Source organism: Sphaeramia orbicularis, chromosome 13 (genome assembly GCF_902148855.1).
Source record: "Sphaeramia orbicularis chromosome 13, fSphaOr1.1, whole genome shotgun sequence".
Classification (NCBI taxonomy): Eukaryota; Metazoa; Chordata; class Actinopteri; order Kurtiformes; family Apogonidae; genus Sphaeramia; species Sphaeramia orbicularis.
Genome location: NC_043969.1, coordinates 7,491,803 through 7,510,153, shown reverse-complemented (window position 1 = coordinate 7,510,153; position 18,351 = coordinate 7,491,803). Strand labels below are relative to the sequence as shown.

The 18,351-nt window shown below is 40.9% G+C and overlaps 1 protein-coding gene across 1 annotated transcript; it reads right to left on the bottom strand.

Annotated features, from left to right (window-relative positions):
* Nucleotides 1-7,754: 7,754 nt before the first annotated feature.
* LOC115431800 (uncharacterized) lies at nucleotides 7,755-11,865 on the bottom strand. The gene is made up of 2 exons (XM_030152450.1): nucleotides 11,841-11,865; nucleotides 7,755-10,531 (listed from the first exon to the last, which is right to left on the bottom strand). The coding sequence occupies exons 1-2, from the start codon at nucleotides 11,863-11,865 to the stop codon at nucleotides 7,833-7,835; spliced, it is 2,724 nt and encodes a 907-aa protein (XP_030008310.1). The 3' UTR covers nucleotides 7,755-7,832.
* Nucleotides 11,866-18,351: the final 6,486 nt, after the last annotated feature.

Sequence of the window (18,351 nt, the reverse complement as noted above, 5' to 3'; positions counted from 1 at the left end):
CAGCACCATATGGTTATATTTTCAGGCCAAAAATGAGACAACAGCAAGCTGAATAATTTGTAAAAAGGCTATAAGGTACAGATAATTCTGATTAAATTTTTGTATTGCAGTTTCTGAATACTACCTGAAAAACAAGAATTTGTTTTCTCATGATCATTTTGTGCACGTTGGCTATTTAAGAAAAAAAATTCCAGACATGACAATGTGTGGGGAAAAATTGTTTTGTTATTGTTCTATTGTTTCTGAAAAAAAAAAACATATTTTGATAATAAAGTAGTTTCTATTTACTTATAAACTTTGTCCTGATTCTGTCCTGGGTTTTAACTATTTAATAATAACAAAAGAAAAAATCACAAAACACTTAAAGGTCATGAAAATTAATTGAGATTTAGCAATTCAATGATGCATCCACCTTCACATATCGGTGTCAATATCGGCGATACTGGCCCTGTATTTACTTGGTATTAGATTGATACCAAAATGTGCAGTATCGCACGCCACTACTCTGATAGAAAAAAATTTGGCTGGGTAAAATCTACGTGGGATAGATCCAGAAAAAAAGAAGAAGAACAGCAGTACTTAAGTACTGTCTCTTTACATCCTGTTGCGTTGTATAACTCAGGCTCTCAAATATTTCAGTCTTTATGAATAGGTCTGTATATTGTTGTCTCTGAGATGTTGTGTTTGTACAGTGAGACACTGACTTTGACAATGGTGATTTTTGGGAAACATTAGCCTGTTGTATTGTCATGCCTCTGTGTCAGGCTGTGGAAATGTTGTATATAGGTTGATACAGGTTTTCAGAATGAATAAGTAAATGCATATGTTTACCTGCACACTAATATTACACCACTGTTCTGAATTTGGTAGGTCTCATTTGAAAAGCATATTATACTCTCCTTCTTCTAAATGGAGCCTTCCCAATTCAGACATGTGGGATATGCCGATATTATTCCAGCTCTATGAGGATTCTTAGGACATGTACACAATACATTTGGAAAATTAATCTGATTTGTGTTTTACTGCAGCTTGTGACAAACAATCCTTGTTTACATTCAAGGACAAGACAAACATGATGGTGATACAAAGAAAAAGATTGTTTTAATTGTGTTATAAAACAGGTTTTAATATGTTTTGGATTGTGCCCATAGGCTGTAGTTTGTCAGTGAATTCTGTTGGAGTGAAAGGTGTTTCCAGCAGCGAGTGGCCTATGCTGAAAATCTTTGATAGTAAACCAGCATTGTGCATGGAGTCAGAGAGGAGGTGGCCCTGTCCTTTCCACACTAATATGGATATTTACCTAAACATATATTTACTTCCTCCATTTAAAAAAAAAATTACGCAAACACAAAAACAGCTACTACAAAATAGTGAAAACGGGTTCAAACACATGAAGAAACCATTGTTTCTGTTCTTGAAACTGTGGACACTGTGGATACTAATGGATGTCTCAGACACAGAGGGTTTAATCTGTCATGAAGGTGAACAACGATGATAAATTAAGTTAAGTTACCTTAAATGTTGGTTTGGGTCATTGAAGTATATTTTTGGTTTTGCCATAACACTAATTCATTTTGTTTCTCAAAGGTACCTGTGCTGACCTTGATCAAACGCAGGTGATACACCTGGATTTGATGTTTCAGGTGCAGTTTCATTACACTAAGCACAAATGATATGAGAAAAATGGATTATGACACCATTGTATTTTTTCGCTCTCTTTTTCCCCATCCACATGGGTCCACACAAACCAGAGTTTTAAAAAAATCTCAATTTTTGTGACCAAAAATGTTGTTTAAGTGGATGAGATGCCCAACCGTAGAGACAATTATCTGTTTTGCAAAATGTCAGCATTAGTGTGGATGGAGCATTAATCCATCAATCATAGATGGTTCAGCAAAGAATCAGCTGGTAGAAATGTAGAAATACTTTTTACCGTTACTCTTTGACTACATTTCAGATCTTGAACCTCTGTACTTCTACGTAAGGAATGAATATACTTTGGCCACCTCTGGTTAAAACAACTTATACTCTTGTAAAACTGACTGAAATCAAACCCAATAATAAAATAAAATCGAATCAAATCAAATAGAATAGGCTTTATTGTCATTGCAGAATACCATTGTACAGTGCAACAAAATTTGGTTTCATGCGAAATACACATTAATTATAAAACAGTCCAGAATAAAAACAAAATATAAGTATAAAAAACAGTCAAGTAAAAACACACACACACACACACACACACACACACACTGCGTTGGCTTGGTTCAGAGCAGCCATATAGAAACTGTTCTTAAAGCTGGTTGTGTGGCTGGATATAAATAAATAAATAAATAAATAAATAAATAAATAAATAAATGAATAAATTTGTGTGTGTGTTGACTAAAAATCAAAACTAATGCACATTTTATATCTTTAATAACTCTGCTTTCATGTATGTAATCCATATTCAGTTCACAGTAGACACATTTAGACACATTTTGAATGACAAACTCCACCAAATACATCTGTAAAGTTGCTATGTACACACTCTCAAATTAGCATAGTTTTCCAGTTTCAGCAGTGTGTGTGCCGAGTCACGCTGTGCTTCATATCAGGTTTCCCATTGAGCTTTTGAATATGGATGGTGAATGTTCTTACAGAGCCACAGGTGGAGGAGTGTTCCTTATTGTGTATTCTGTTTAATGTTTGCCTCGTGGTGCAGCGTGATACTCTTTCTTTTCTGTATACAGGCTGAAGTGCATAAAGATTGCGGCCTACTGGCTAAATCTTCATTTTGGTTTCTTTCGCCTTCCAGTCAGTATTGCTCTGTATGTGTTTCTATTTATTGCAGGGTTGCAGGGAGGAAATCAGGAGACATGTGTTGGATAAGACAAACAAATCTCATCAATGGAACCAATCGAGTAGTAATCTGTTTGAGATTTGAGACAGGAGAGTGTATACTGGTTGCAAAGGACACAGAAATCCCATTTATTCATAATTCAGGTTTAGCCATGAGAATACTTTGTATTAGTTGAACTTAAAATCTCCAGAGCTGTGTTTGTTTGTGTGTCCTTACTGCTTCTATTCAGGACTACTCTGAAAGGCCAGTGTATCCCTGGGTAGTGGGGGTGAATCAGTGCAACTGCCTTGGCAGATTCTGTATTAATTTGCTATAATTGAAAGCAACTCAGTAAGCATTCTGTGTCTGCAACTAAGTCTCGGAGAACTGCTGCTGCTCTCCGTTTAACGTCTGTTCCCCCAGTTTTTCACACTCATCTACACTCCATTTATCCACTGAGCTTCCTAACCTCTTTCCCTCACATCATTGAAATTTCCCTTCACGTTTCCTGTGTTTTTTTTTCTTCTCCACAGCTTTACACTTAGTATTTTCACATCAATAAATCTTTGCTATATTGATTTTGGAGCATTCTGTAAATAACAGAACAAATGAGAGAAGATTTTGCTGCCCTTGTCGGCCTTCAACACTTAATCTTCTTACACTGTTAGTCTTTGTGTTACTAGATTGCAGCAAATATGACCTATTTTCTTGTACACTTTTATAGTAATGACAGCAGCAACAGGTTGAAATTTTGAGGAAAATAAGTATGTAGGAAATCACATGAAATATCCTCTATGTCTCATTTATGATCTCATTCTATTAATTAATTATTAATACTTTTTTTTTTTTTTTTAGCTCTACATATGAACACCAACCCACTAAGTAGCACCTATTCTGAAAAGATGTTTTGCTGTACTGTATTCAATAAAACGATCTTGGCTAAAGTGACAATAACAACAACAACAACAAAAGAAAATGTGCTTCTGCCCTTGGGCAAACAACTGTATTTCCTCTTGAGCAAACACTTCCCCTGCTTCTCAGATTGGGAACATAACGGATCAACAATGACTGGGAAAAAAACTACATTTTTTGACATAGATGTGAAGTAAATACAGATTTTGGATTGTAATTCTAAGAAAAGTGCATTAAATGGCTGCTAACATGGATGTGACCTCTTATAGAGAAGGAAATCCCATTATATAATGTTTTTTATAGGTCACATCTACAGTTGTTCCTGTGTAACACTTTGAGCTGAACAGGAGGTGTTTAGTCCATCCTGGGTTCCATCTAGACAACATATACAATACAGTCTCAAATACCAATCAGTCATGATGTTATAATCACTGATAAGCAAAGTGGTGTTAATGTTGATTACCTCATACCAATAGGACCTGTCAGTGGGAGAGATATAGGCAGCAAGTGAACACATAGACTTTGATGTCTATGTGTCAGAAACAACAAAATAGTCAAGAGAAGGGATTTGAACAACATTCACAAGACAACACCATGTGATGCTCAAATCACTGGGACAGAGCATCTCCAGATCTTGTTCATTCCTAGTGTGAAGTGGTTCAAAACGACCAAAATTATCTAAAGAACAACAACGGGATCTCAACCAATCCAGCATCTATTGGAGCAGAACATCATTATTACCTGTCTAATGTTACGTAAGTTCCCAGTTTTCCACAAAAACAGCTCTGACCCAAGGCCCAGACTCCACCACACTTCTGACGGTGTGCTGCGGAATCTGGACCAAGACATTAGCAGCAGATCCCTGAAGTCCTGGAGATAGAGAGGTGGACCTCCATGGATCAGATTAATTTATCCAGTTGTTCTGAGATTGGGATGTCCTTCCTTAGTCCATCTTTGGTCAGTACTAACCTCTGCAGACCAGAATCACCCAACAATATCTGCAGTTGTGGAGATGTTCTGACCCAGTCATCACCATTACAATATGGACCTGGTCAAAGTCACTCAGTTCCTTACATTGTTCATCTTGCTACTTCAACACATCAGCTTTGACGACTAATTGTTCACTTGCTGCCTCATGTATTCAACCCAGAGAAAAGTCCCATTGTTTTGAAATAATCAACACTATTACCACTTCTCCTGTCAGTGGTCAGGTATCTGTCTGTATGTGTCTGTGCAAGATTAAATCTGAGCCTTGTGGGTGTGAGTATAAAGTTTAATGATTGATGCTTGACACTTGGAGTTTTGTGTGAATGTCCATTTAATTTTATTTGTAGTTATGTACAGTATGTATGTATGTATGTGCATGGTTATGTGAGTGGGTCAAAGAGGGAGAGTGAGTGATTTGGGCTGTTGTGTTCCTGAGAGGAGAACTTTGTGCTTATCTGGCCTTTCCTCCCCTTGGTCACTGTCAAAGCTGCCATGTCTAGGGGTAATGGTTACAGACTGTTAACTTCTGGGTGACATGATAAAACTGTTAAGACTGAGTAAATGTGTTTAAATAACTTCACTGCTGAAAATGGTAACTGTTTTTTTTTTTTTTTTAAATTTCTTTATATGTTTACATATTTCTTGTTTAATTTTATTGGTAACAGTATTGTTTATATTATGGTTAAATAAGTCTGGCAAATTATATTTATGAGCAGGCGGGGTTACCTGAGGTTATATATGGTGGCCATGACCCATTCTAATCAATCTGTTCATTGATCTGTTCACCATCGGCAGGAGCACATAGCCCACTGGTATGTAACAACTGCCATCAGCTAATGTAGACTGCTAACTGTGTGTAATCATTAATAGATGCTTGTGTATGTTATTATTTGTCATGCTAAGTCAGCGTTACTTTACGGTGGAAGGTTGTTCATGACCACATCACAGCACTGAGACAGCTCTGGCCAAAGTATTTAATAACATTCGCTTAAACACAGATCATGGCAGATCTTCAGTTTAGTGTTATCGGACCTCAGTGCTGCATTTGACACAGTCGACCATGATATATTACTTGATTGACTGGAAAATTGGGTGGGACTATCTGGCACAGTTCTTGATTGGTTTGCATCCTACTTAAAGGGCAGGGATTATTTTGTGTCAATAGGTAACTTTAAATCTGAGCAAACCAAAATTACATGTGGAGTCCCCCAAGGCTCCATCCTGGGGCCCCTTCTGTTCAACATCTACATGCTTCCACTTGCTCAGATCATAGAAAAAAACAAAATAGATTACCACAACTATGCAGATGACACGCAGCTCTACATTTCAATGTCCCCAGGTGACAATACAAGCACTGGGTAAATGCATGGAGCAAATATCTTAATGGATGGGCCATAATTTTCTTCAGTTAAACAGAGAAAAAACTGAGGTAGTCGTTTTTGGACCCAAGGATGACCATCTTAAAATCAGCATGCAGCTCCAGTCACTTCAGTTAAAAACCTCAAACCAGGCCAGGAATCTGGGTGTTGTCATGGATTCAGACCTGAATTTGAAAAACCATATACAAACAATTACAAAGTCAGCTTACTATCACCTCAACAATATTTCTAGGATTAAAGGACTGATGTCGCAGCAAGACCTTGAAAAACTTATCCATGCATTTATCTTTAGTCGAGTTGACTACTGTAACAGTATCTTCTCTGGTCTGCCTAAAAAGTCAGTCAGACGACTGCAGCTGATTCAGAACGTTGCTGCTCGAGTCCTCACTAAGACCAAGAGAGTGGACCACATCAGTCCAGTTCTGAGGTCTCTACACTGGCTCCCTGTCTCTCAGAGAATAGACTTTAAAATTCTCTTGCTAGCATATAAAGCACTGAATGGTTTAGGCCCAAAATACATCAGAGACCTTCTAGACCAGTATGAACCATCCAGACCATGCAGGTCGTCTGGTGCAGGTCTGTTCTGTGTTCCCAAAGTCAGAACTAAACATGGAGAATCAGCGTTCAGTTTCTATGCTCCGTATATCTGGAACAAACTACCAGAAAATATCAGGTCTGCTGAGAGTCTGAGTTCTTTTAAGTCAAGGTTAAAGACTCACCTGTTCACTGCTGCCTTTGACTAAAAGGCTTTTTACTTTTTAATTTTATATTCTCTTTCGAAACTCTGCACTGCAACTTTTACTTTAATATGTGTGTGTTTTTACGCTTTTGGATTTTATGTGTTGTTTTCTTACTTGCTGTTTTTAATCACCTTTTACATGTTTCTTTTATAATGTTTTAAATGTGTTTCTTTTTCCCTGTCGTTGTATTTCAATGTCCTGTGTGAAGCACCTTGAATTACCTTGTTGCTGAAAGGTGCTATACAAATAAACTTGCCTTGCCTTGCCTTTGTTAGACTGCGGGTATGCGGAAGTTCGGCTGTGGCGTGAGTAATGTTTAGCCTTAGTCTTTAATTATCAATGCTGGCCATATCTTACGTTGCCTTAAATACTCTTTAAGATAACGATGCTGGCGACTGCCGTAGTAAACGCCGTAGTAAGCGGCAATGTTTAATTCGTAATCCATTGCAACGATGTCACAGTGTAGCGCATTTTGGGTTTGTTTATGTTGTTGTTGGCACGTGTAGTTATTAGCCCACGGGTTCCAATTCATAATAACGCTGCAGTGCCGTTGGGGACATGCTTTGCGCATGCTCCCAGGATGCTAAGCCTTCTGGGTAATGTAGTTTCTGGGTTAATAATGGTTACTGCAGTTAGTCTGTTGTGTGTTGTGTTTAAGTCTGCTTTATTATGAGAGAGATAACTTTGTTTGCTTGTTTGTTTTATGTGTGAAGAGTATATTGTAATTATGAATTTCTATGTGTCTGTTTCTATTTAAAGGTTTATGACCTGTGGTACAATCTTGTGGTAAAAAAAAAATAAAACAAGAAAAGGATAAACACGAGTCATATGATTGTAATTACACCCGAAGATGCTTCTCCTTCATTCACTGTTAGTGAATGTAGCTTTGGCCAGGAAGAGTTGATGTCATCAGGCGGTATCCAATGATCATTGGGTGTTTCGACCCAGAACCGCTACACCCTCAACATTGGTGGGTCGGCAGTGGTGGCCAGATCACTGCCCATCAACTCCCCCTGGCTTCCAGCTAAGCTCCTCTCTCCTGCTCCATAACCAACAGGAGGCTCTTTCTGCTGCCTCACCCATCCTGCGAGCTGCCATCTTTCTCTCCCTCCCTGTCACCCCAATTGCCGTGAGCATCCTCCACACTGACTGGGCAGGGAATCCTCTACAGCCGACCTCGACTGGGAAGAGCCACGCCTGCCACCCTTTCTCTCTGCAGTCATGCAGGAGGTCCTGGTATTTGCCACTCTTTCTTTCGAACGCCTCCTCACAACCCTCTTCCCATGGGACCGTAAGTTCTATGAGGATGATCTTCTCTGCCTCTTCAGACCACAGAACCACGTCTGGCCTCAGGGCTGTCTGGACAACCTTGGGGAATTGCAGTCTTCCCCCCAGGTCTACCTTCATTTCCCATGATTGGGCCTTTTGCAGCAGGTTGACTTTTGTGGTTACTGTGGCTGGTGGCTTTTGACCCTCTTTTACGAACTTTATTGGTTGCATTGCTGTCCCATGTGGTTGGCGTTTCTTGCGTCTCTCCTGCTCCAAGGTGTTAGCTAGTGTCATGAGCACCTTGTCATGGCGCCACCTGTACCTTCCCTGGGCAAGTGCTGTTTTACACCCTGACAAGATGTGTGCCATGGTGCCTCTCTCTCCACAGAGCCTGCACAAAGGATCTTCCTTCAAGCCCCACTTGTGCAGGTTTGTTGGAGTCGGGAGTGTGTCATACACCGACCGTAGCATAAATGAGATGCGGAAAGGCTCCAATCTCCAAAGATCTCCCCATGTGATTTTCCTTTTGGGCAGGTCCCATTTGGTCCACACACCCTGGGACGCTAACTCCACTGCCCTTGCCCTTCGTCCTTCCTCCTCCCAGTTCCGTACTTCCTCCTGGATCATGGCCCTTCTGGCCTTGGGTCCTGCCTTCCCCCAATGCTGGACATGGGAAGTTCCAAGACCCTGTCTTCCTGTGCATGGTGTTCCAATGATGTCACGCAGTTTCAACATGCTCTCAGCCTGTGCAACAGATGAGTCAGCTGCCCACTTGCGTCCTGATCTTGTGAGGATGCCTGCATGTCTGACTTGTTCATCCTGGGAGTCTCTATATGTCATTATGACTCTGCACTTTGCAACCTTAAATTCCTCCACCACAGATGACAGAGGAAGTTGGAGCTGCCCTGATCTTATATAAAGGCCTACTGCAGCGAAACTTGGAGGGATTCCCAGCCACCTTCGGAGGTACTTGTTGATCTTCTTCTCCACTCCTTCCACGCTTGTCATGGGAACTTCGTACACTGTCAACAGCCACATGAGTCTTGGCAGCAATCCATGTTGATAAAGCCATGCTTTGAATTTACCTGGGAGCCCTGATTTTTCAATTCTCCTCAGCCATTCTTCTGCCTGCTTTTCTGTGCTGCTGATGTTCTTCCTGTCAGTAAGTGAGTCATCGAACCACTTCCCGAGGCACTTGATTGGATTTTCCCTTATCGATGGAATCACTTCCCCTTGCACATGCAGCGTGACCCTGTTCGTTACCTTACCTTTCCTGATCACCATGCACCTGGATTTCTTTGGCTTAAACTTCATTCTGGCCCACGTTGCCATGCGGTCCAGAACAGTTAGCACCCATCTCGCCTCCACGTGGGTTGTGGTAGTCACCGTGAGGTCATCCATGTAACCTCTTATTGGGGGTTGTCGGATGCCCGATTGCATTTTTGGGCCTCGGGCTTCCTTCCCGGCAGCTGTTATCAGGAGGTTCATTCCCATGATGAAGAGTATGGGGGAGATTGTGCAGCCAGTTATGATCCCTTTTTCCAGGTTTTGCCACTGGGTTGTAAAGTGGGTTGTCTTGAATCGTAGCTGGATTCCGCCAAGGTAACTGGTGATCATTCCCTTGATGTGCTGAGGGATACGGTAATGGTCTAGTGCTGCATGGATGAGGGCATGAGGGACTGATCCATAGGCGTTAGCCAAGTCCAGCCAGACAACAGTCAGGTCGCCCTTGTTGGCCTTGGCCTCCCGGATCATCTGACTGAGAACTCCAGTGTGTTCCAGACATCCGGAGAAGCCTGGGACTCCACCTTTCTGGATAGTGGTGTCAATATACTCGTTCTCAGTCATATATGAGGTCATCCTCTTAGCCAACACCGAAAAGAAGATCTTGCATTCTACACTTAGCAGTGAGATTGCTCTAAATTGATCTATGGCCGAGGATTTCTCATCTTTTGGCACAAAACAGCCTTCTGCCTTTTTCCAGCTTGATGGAATGATGCCCTTCTTCCAGATCCTCTGGAACAGCTTCCATAGCCTCCGGAGGAGCATTGGGCACTTTTTATATACCTTATAGGGTATGCCGCTTGGGCCGGGGGCAGATCCTGTTCTGGCCTTCTTCACCACCTCTTGAACTTCCTTCCAGGATGGTTCGCTGATGTTGAGTTCTTTTCCAGGCATATCAATGCTGTCGATGTTTGGGTTGGCATCCAGGGCCTGGTTTCTGGAGATGTCATTATGGGTCTCTCTCAAGAATGCCTCCACGTCTTCTCTGGGGCTAGTCAGCCTTCCAGATTTTGCTTCACCCAGCAGTGTTCTGGTGAATCGGAAAGGGTCTTTGATGAACTGAGCTCTTTTGTTCTCCCTATCCTTCCTTCTTTTCCGAACATAACATTGTGTGCTGCCTGTCCAGCCTTTTCGGAGGGCTAAATTTGAAAAGTCCGAACACAGACAGAGACTCTTCACAAGCTTTAAATATTTAATATATAAGGTTCTCATTGACTCATGTGTATATGGTTTGTGTCAGATTTGGTATTGTACTCGGAGCTGACCGTTAGCCAACAGCTATTAGCTAGTGTTGCACAGATATATGGTCACACTATTTTGTTTGATAGCCTTAAAGGTGCGGGAGACTTTTGTGACCTATTATTCATCAAATCTGTAAAACCTCAGTCACAGCCTAAGAATCACAAATCTGTAAGTCTTTCTGTGATTACTCACCTGAATCTCTTGCATTACGGAGAACAATTTCAAAGTACCATCTACTATAAACAAACCCAAACAAACTGACCCGGGAGGTCACTTGGGCATCTTCAGAATTTTGTTGCAACATGCATTGTGGAAAACAGAGCTTCGCGAAGCCACCTGACAGTGGCAGCGGCAGCATGACCATGTGGTATTATATGGATGAAACAAACATGCGGAAACGGCTGGAGGAATATACATAGAGGGAAGGGAGCTCCTGCCGTTTCCGATTGTGTCTGTTCCAGCTGTCACTGGAAGGTGGCTACACGAGCCTTCACTTCCCACAATGCACTTTGCAACAAAATTCCAAAGATGCCCGAGTGGCCTCCCGGCTCTGTTTGTAAACAAATGGAATGTTTATGGTGGGTGGCACTTCAAAATTGTTCACCGTAATGCAAGAGATTCAGGTGAGTAATCGCAGAGAGACTTACAGATTCATGATACTTAGGCTATGACTGAGGATTTAAAGATTTGATGAAAAATTGGTCACAAAAGTCTCCCGCACCTTTAAACTTTGAATAAATGATGCATTTGCTGGGGTATTGCTTATTCCATGTAATATCACAGCAATAAATGTCACAATATTTGTTTCCTGTTGCACTCATTTTTGGCCAAAACCCTGTATCTATGATGCAGAGTCAGACCACTTCATAAAGACTTCATCACATCCCAGAGATTCTCAATGAGGTTCAGGTCTGAGCTCTGTTGGCCAGTCCATGTGTGAAAATGATGTTTCGTGGTCCTGAACCACTCTTTCACAATATGAGCCTGATGAATCCTGGTATTGTGATGTTGGAATATGTCTTTGTCATCAGCAAAGAAAAAAATTACCAATGTTCGGACCTGGTCATTAAATATATTTAAATTCAGCTGACCTCATTTTATGGACCTGACCAAATGAAGCAAGTCCAGATCATAAGACTGCTTTCCCCACCTTAATATTTAATTGAACTACCTTTCAACACACATTCACTTTGGATTTTGAACTACAGGCCAGAACTTTGGCCTTCACCATCTTGGCTTTTTGGCGCCAAAGGTGACCATATTTGGATAAAAGGGTGGAGAAGGGGAAGCACGAGGGAGAGGTGATGAGTGAGCTCATACTACACACAAGCTTACTGACATGGGAAAATGATGAACTTTAAATGTTTGTGTAACAGAATAATTTCCTGATCTCAGTTACTGTAACTTAATTAATTCTAACTAATACTAAACCATCTTACTGTCTGTCTTACTCAGGAGGTGAGGAATCATTCAGATCTGTCAAAGACACCACATGCATTAAAGATCATCAAAAATGACTTAAACAATAACCACCAGAGGTCCAGACAAATCGAATGAGATCAGAACAACGACTGGGGGAAACAATTATGGACTTAATATTATACTTTTAGAGATAAGTTCAATGGCAGTCCGTAAGAGCCAGGCATTTTTGGATCAACAATTCAGCAGCCTTTCTGGTAGTATTACAGATTGCAATCACTGCCAAGCTTTAGGAGTAGAAGAGAGGCAGTGGAAAAACTTAGGAGGGAGCATGGAGCTGACATCCATGATTACAGTGTAAAGGCTGCATGGATGGAGTCAACCGAGACCACTCAGAGCTTAGGAATGGAATTGGCTAATATTAATGGATGATTCAGAGAAAAAAAACGCCATCAACTTGCACATAACCAAACATACACAAATCTTAACTACTATTTTCTACTATTACCATTACTATTACTATTACTATTATTACTTTTCTACTACTATTATAGCTGTTTGGTCAGGTAGTCTGTATTAACTGGCGCTGGCTGTTCTTGTCGTTCACAGGCCAGAGGAAGGAACTGGCACATGAAAATAAGGTAATAGTGCAGTGAGATTGACCATATTTATTTCTGAAATGCCTGTAACTTTAACATCACTGGTGCATTTACTGCAAAGTCTATCTTCAGCTTTTCTGTATGTAAACTAGTACATTGTTTTTCTTCCTGTTACACAGTGTACTAAGCAGTTGTCCAAAGACTGACAACAAGTTAAGAAGTTATACGTGGAAAACTATGAATAGTTAATCTCGGTGCTGCTCCAAACACGTTCAACTGCAAGTTGAGTAAAACTACAAATAATCCTGAGTCAGAGTACATGAAAATATAACGCATAAATAATCAAAGTGTAAAATGTAAGGACATAAAGCAGAGCAAGCTATTTAATAGGTAAAAACTGGTTTGTCAGCACAGATATGGCAAGGAAGTGCCAAAAACACAAATCTGATCAAATGCTAGCAAAGAAATGAAAAGGTCACAAAAAAGAAGAGCAACAGAATACAGGGGGAAAAGGTCAACATTATACAGATGGTTAAGAGAAGACGGTGTGTGGTAACCACAGTATGAAGTGACAGTGAGTGGGGATGTGAGTGTCAGCATGTTTCCTGCTTTAATGAGACTGTGGCTCAGAGGATTGAGGCATCCAACTCCATTCACAAACACTTGAGGGGAAAGTTGAAGAAACAAGAAAGAAAGGAAAGAATGAAGGAAAAAACATAGTTGAGAGGAAAAAAGGGAACGTAAACAGAAGGAAAAGAAACAAATAGAGTGGAATTGCACAGAAGTAGAGACGTTGCTGTAACTGCACAGATTGTAATAGAAATCCCTGAATAAACAGGTCTGTCCTTTGTGGGAAGAAATGTGACATTTTGTCATTCTAATTTTTAAAAACCTTATCAGTGTTGCTTTTTGATGCTGAAATATGATGAATGCTGTGATATGGAATGTCAGGGAAGTGGTGCTGGGCTGGAATACCTGGCAAATAAAACTATTTTTATTGCATATTTAAAGTGAACCTGAAACAATGGACATCAAGAGTGTGCCTTAATATAAGGCACTGCAATAAAACTTATCATTCATTTGGATTTATCAAAAAACGAGATGGTTTTATGCTTCGTCAACAGCAGGGGGCAGCCATCTTGGAACAAGCTCTCTGATTATGCCATTAGCGAGTTTATCGTTGCTGTTATTTTACTTGACTGATGCTTCATGTGGCTGTATTTATGTTTGTACTGTGCATCTTTCCTGCTCCTTTAGTGGCAACAATGTGCAACTCTCACTACTACTGTACTAGCTTAGAAATGTAGTTAGTAGCATCTGAAAATGTTATTGAACCTTTAAACTGATGCAGAAATACATTAAAACTGCTCAGCTAGCTAGCTGGTGACAAACAGCTTGTTCACCAGCAGGAGTCACTGAAATAAACAATGGGATATTTACTGGTCATAAGTCATGTCAATCTAACATGTTCATAATATTACAACACAGTGGTGCAGTGGTTAGTACTGTCACCTCAGAGAAGGTGGTCCTGGGTTGATATCAGTTGTGTTGAGTGACATACACAAAAACATTTTATTGTGGTTCAGCTTTGTCAGGTAAACTAAGTGAGAATGCTGACTGACTTAAACCTTAAAACTCTAAATTACTTACTTCAACTAGAAAATCATTAATCACTAAAAATATTAGACTTCCACATAGATCAAAGATTATTACCACACTAAGTAATGTTTACACATTAAAAACAAAACATTATAATGCTATTGGAAGATAATGTTCAACTTGGCTGTTGTATAAAAGTCTAAACATCCTGAAGTTCTAAAACTAGCGAGTCCTCCCTACATGTTCTAGGCCTAAATGTTTCAAATTAAACACTGATATCATAGAATGTTTTTAATGTCATTGTAACAATCAAATTTTATATAGCGACAAATCATAACAAAAGTTATCTCATGACACTTTACATATAGAGCCAGTGGAAACCAGACTCTCAAGCCAATACAAGTACAATGAAATGACTGTTTCTCAATGACAAGTACAATGAAATTAAATGTGCCATCCAATCTGTGAATCATATATTAAAAAAAAGAGAAAAAACAAACAAACATCAAAATGATCATGCTTGTTTTCAAGGGCATGCAGTCAGGTGGGAGTGTTATGAAAGACTGTATGTGCATGTACCTCTGACCTGGTGTAACTGGCCAAAGTTTACCCCCAGTCCAGACTATCATTTTGATAGTTTGGCCCAGGCCAGAGTATACCCTGGGGAATAAACTGTACCCCGGGGTGTAAAACTGTAACGGGTATGTTAAGGACCCAAATGCAGTACAAAAGGCAACAGAATCAGTTCAGAATAGTCTTTATTGAAGACACACAGCACAGGGATCAGAATAAGCAGACTGAGTCGAGACCAGAGTTAATCTCTTGAAAGGTGCTTTAAAGTGCTTAAACCGGAGTTGGATGAAGCCGGTGAGGAGTGAGCAGCAGGTGAGTTGGGGACGGGCATGGGGTTCAAAGCCAGATGAACCGATAGAAGGCAGGAGTGCAGAGACAGGCGACGTGGTCAGGGACAGAAGGCAGGTATGTTTACCGGGAAGCAGGCGGAGAGACGTGGTCCAGAGCAGAAGCCAGGTAGGTTTACCGGGAAGCAGGTGGGAAGACGTAGTCCAGGATAAAGGGCAGGTAGGTTTTCTGGGAGACAGGCGGGAGGAACTGGTGAGGAACAGTCAGAGTCAGCAACGGAGGAACAGGCAGGAGAAGAACACTGGAAAGTCCCGCATCAGAGCAGAACAACAATCTGGCAAGGAACTGAGAGTTGAAGAGGCAACATATACTGGCTGCCTAATGAGCAGCAGCTGTGTCCACAGGTGAAAGGAGTTGAGCTGATGAGGTGAGTGAGTGAGTGAGTGAGTGAGTGAGTGAGTGAGTGAGTGAGTGAGTGAGTGAGTGAGATGTGACAAAAACAGCCAGACTGTTATGGAGGACTGAACCTGCCAAATTAAAAAATATATACAGAAATATAAAAATGGCCTGAAAAGTTCATTTCCGTACCATTTATTTATCTATTTTGTCCTTATCTATATTTTTCCTTATTTAATTTTTACCCCTGCATTTATTTCTGCGTTGCTTTCTATTTACATTTTCTTTATCTCTTTCTTGTTTATTTCTATATTTTATTTTCATCTGGCATCCTATTAATTTATTGCCATTTATTTATTCATAGTCATATTTACCTCTTCAGTATTCCCCTTTTACATTTCTTCCTCCATTTATTTCTGCATCGCCTATTTATTTCTGCGTTGCTTTCTATTTACATTTTCGTCAGTATTCCCCTTTTGCATTTTCTTCCTCTATTTCTGCATCACCTATTTATTTCTGCATTACTTTGTTTTTACATTTTCTTCTTCTATTTATTTCTGCATCACCTATTTATTTCTGCATGGCTTTTTATTTACATTTTCTTGATGTCTTTTCTTATTAATTTCTATATTTATTTCATCTGACATCTTTTTAATTTATTGGCATTTTTTTTAAAAATTCATAGTCATATTTACCTCTTCAGTGTTCCCTCTTTTGCATTTTCTTCCTCCATTTATTTCTGCTTCGCCTATTTATTTCTGCTCGTCCTTTTTCTTTATGCATTTATGCCTCATTAGGCAAATGAGGGGGGCAGTCTTTAAAGGCGTGTCCTTAGGTCAGCTCTTCTCCTACTGGTCAATGTGTATTTGGCTGCTGTGCTATCAGTGCTGATCCGTCCCGGTGTCCAAACGCACATCGGGCCAAAACAGGTACTGCTCCGCGAAACGCATCTTCTACAGAAACGGTCCAGCTCTGGCCCAGCTCCATTCAATCACATCTAGAATATACACAAGAATCATGTTGGCCCAGATTTGTATTATGACTCTGGTCCAGATTCATATTACGATTCTGGTCCAGATCAGCATTACAACTTTGAAAATCAGTCTTGGTTGTGTGATGGGAGACTGTTCTGGGCCGAATCCGTAAACCAGCACAACTCCAGAACTGCTAGAGAGAGCTGAAAGACGGATCAGATGCAGATTTGGTCCGAAGTCAGAAAACGGATGTGAGCTATAAACGGATGCAAAGGCTTTAATGCGGATTCGGCCCAAAGGTAATTGCTATTTGGGTTGACTGAAGATCTAGTTGTACAGACAAACACAACGACTCAGACTAAAAAGTAAGCCATGTAAAAGAGATACATAGGCTACATCCTTGATTCAGCTTCATACGTTCATTTGCGTATAGATATTTTTGGTCTTAATTTTTCCACAGTTAGGTATTAGCCCCTGCAAATTCATGACCTGTCTAGACTGATCTGATCTTGGTATTTTGCATATAGCCTAATAGGCCAGTTAATGATGAAAATAATGGTAATGATAATAACAACAATAACAATAACAATAATAATGCCGTACATAACCCAGAGAGCAAAGAGATACTGGTGTATGCAATGTTTCTGTGCTGCCGATTTATAGAATGATTTATTCATGCAGACTGACAGGATGTAATATGGAGTGCTTTTATTGTGAAGGTAGGAAGTGTGTTATGTGTGTAAAAACACTGGATTGTTCATGCTGGTATGTTGAAGACGGTGCAGTGAGGAAATAAAGTGCCTCCAAAGTTAAAACTGGCATCCTTTTTTATACATCACGCCGTCAGGGATCATCTTCCAGACGCTCGGCTACACTGGGACGGATCTGGAACAGAATCGCTGACCAATTCGGCCCGAAACCGTTTGGCGGATCTGGCCAGGTGTCCAAACACATATACCCAAAACGGGTACTGCTCCGCAAAACGGATCTTCTACAGGGCTAACGGGTCTGTCACCAATCTAGCAAAATGGATCTGAAATGCATCTGGAAGGCGGGAGGCTTCGGCACAACGGAGCTGGGCCGGAGCTGGGCCAGAGCTGGACCGCTTCTGTAGAAGATCCGTTTCGCAGAGCAGTACCCGTTTTGGCCCTTTGTGCGTTTGGAGACCGGGCCAGATCCACCAAACGCTTTCGGCCCGAGTCGGGGTGCGATTCTGTTCCAGATCCGTTCCGGTATCTCTTTGCTATTTGGGACGGAACTGGGCCAGAGCTGGACCGTTTCTGTAGAAGATGCGTTTCGTGGAGCCGTATCTCTTTTGGCCCGATGTGCATTTGGACACCGGGCCAGATCCGCCAAATGGTTTCGGGCCGAATCGGTCAGTGATTCTGTTCCAGATCCGTCCGAGTGTCTCTTTGCTATCTGGGGAGTGTTCTGTGGTGCCAGATGTCGGTCCGTGAAGCGGTCTGTGAGTTCCTCTGTCCACACCAAACAGTCCAGTCTTCAGTGACTGTAGGATTTACTGCAGCAGTAATGCTGCTGGTTTTCAAACAACACAGTTTCACGTCCCTCTACCGATCACCATGAGCACCAGCTATTTCCTGGTTTTATTCAGCACTGATAGCACAGCAGCCAAATACACATTGACCAGTAGGAGAAGAGCTGACCTAAGGACACGCCTTTAAACATCGCCCCCCTCATTTGCCTAATGAGGCATAAATGCATAAAGAAAAAGAAAAAGGACGAGCAGAAATAAATAAGCGAAGCAGAAATAAATAGGCGAAGCAGAAATAAATGGAGGAAGAAAATGCAAAAGAGGGAATACTGAAGAGGTAAATATGACTATAAATTTAAAAAAAAATGCCAATAAAT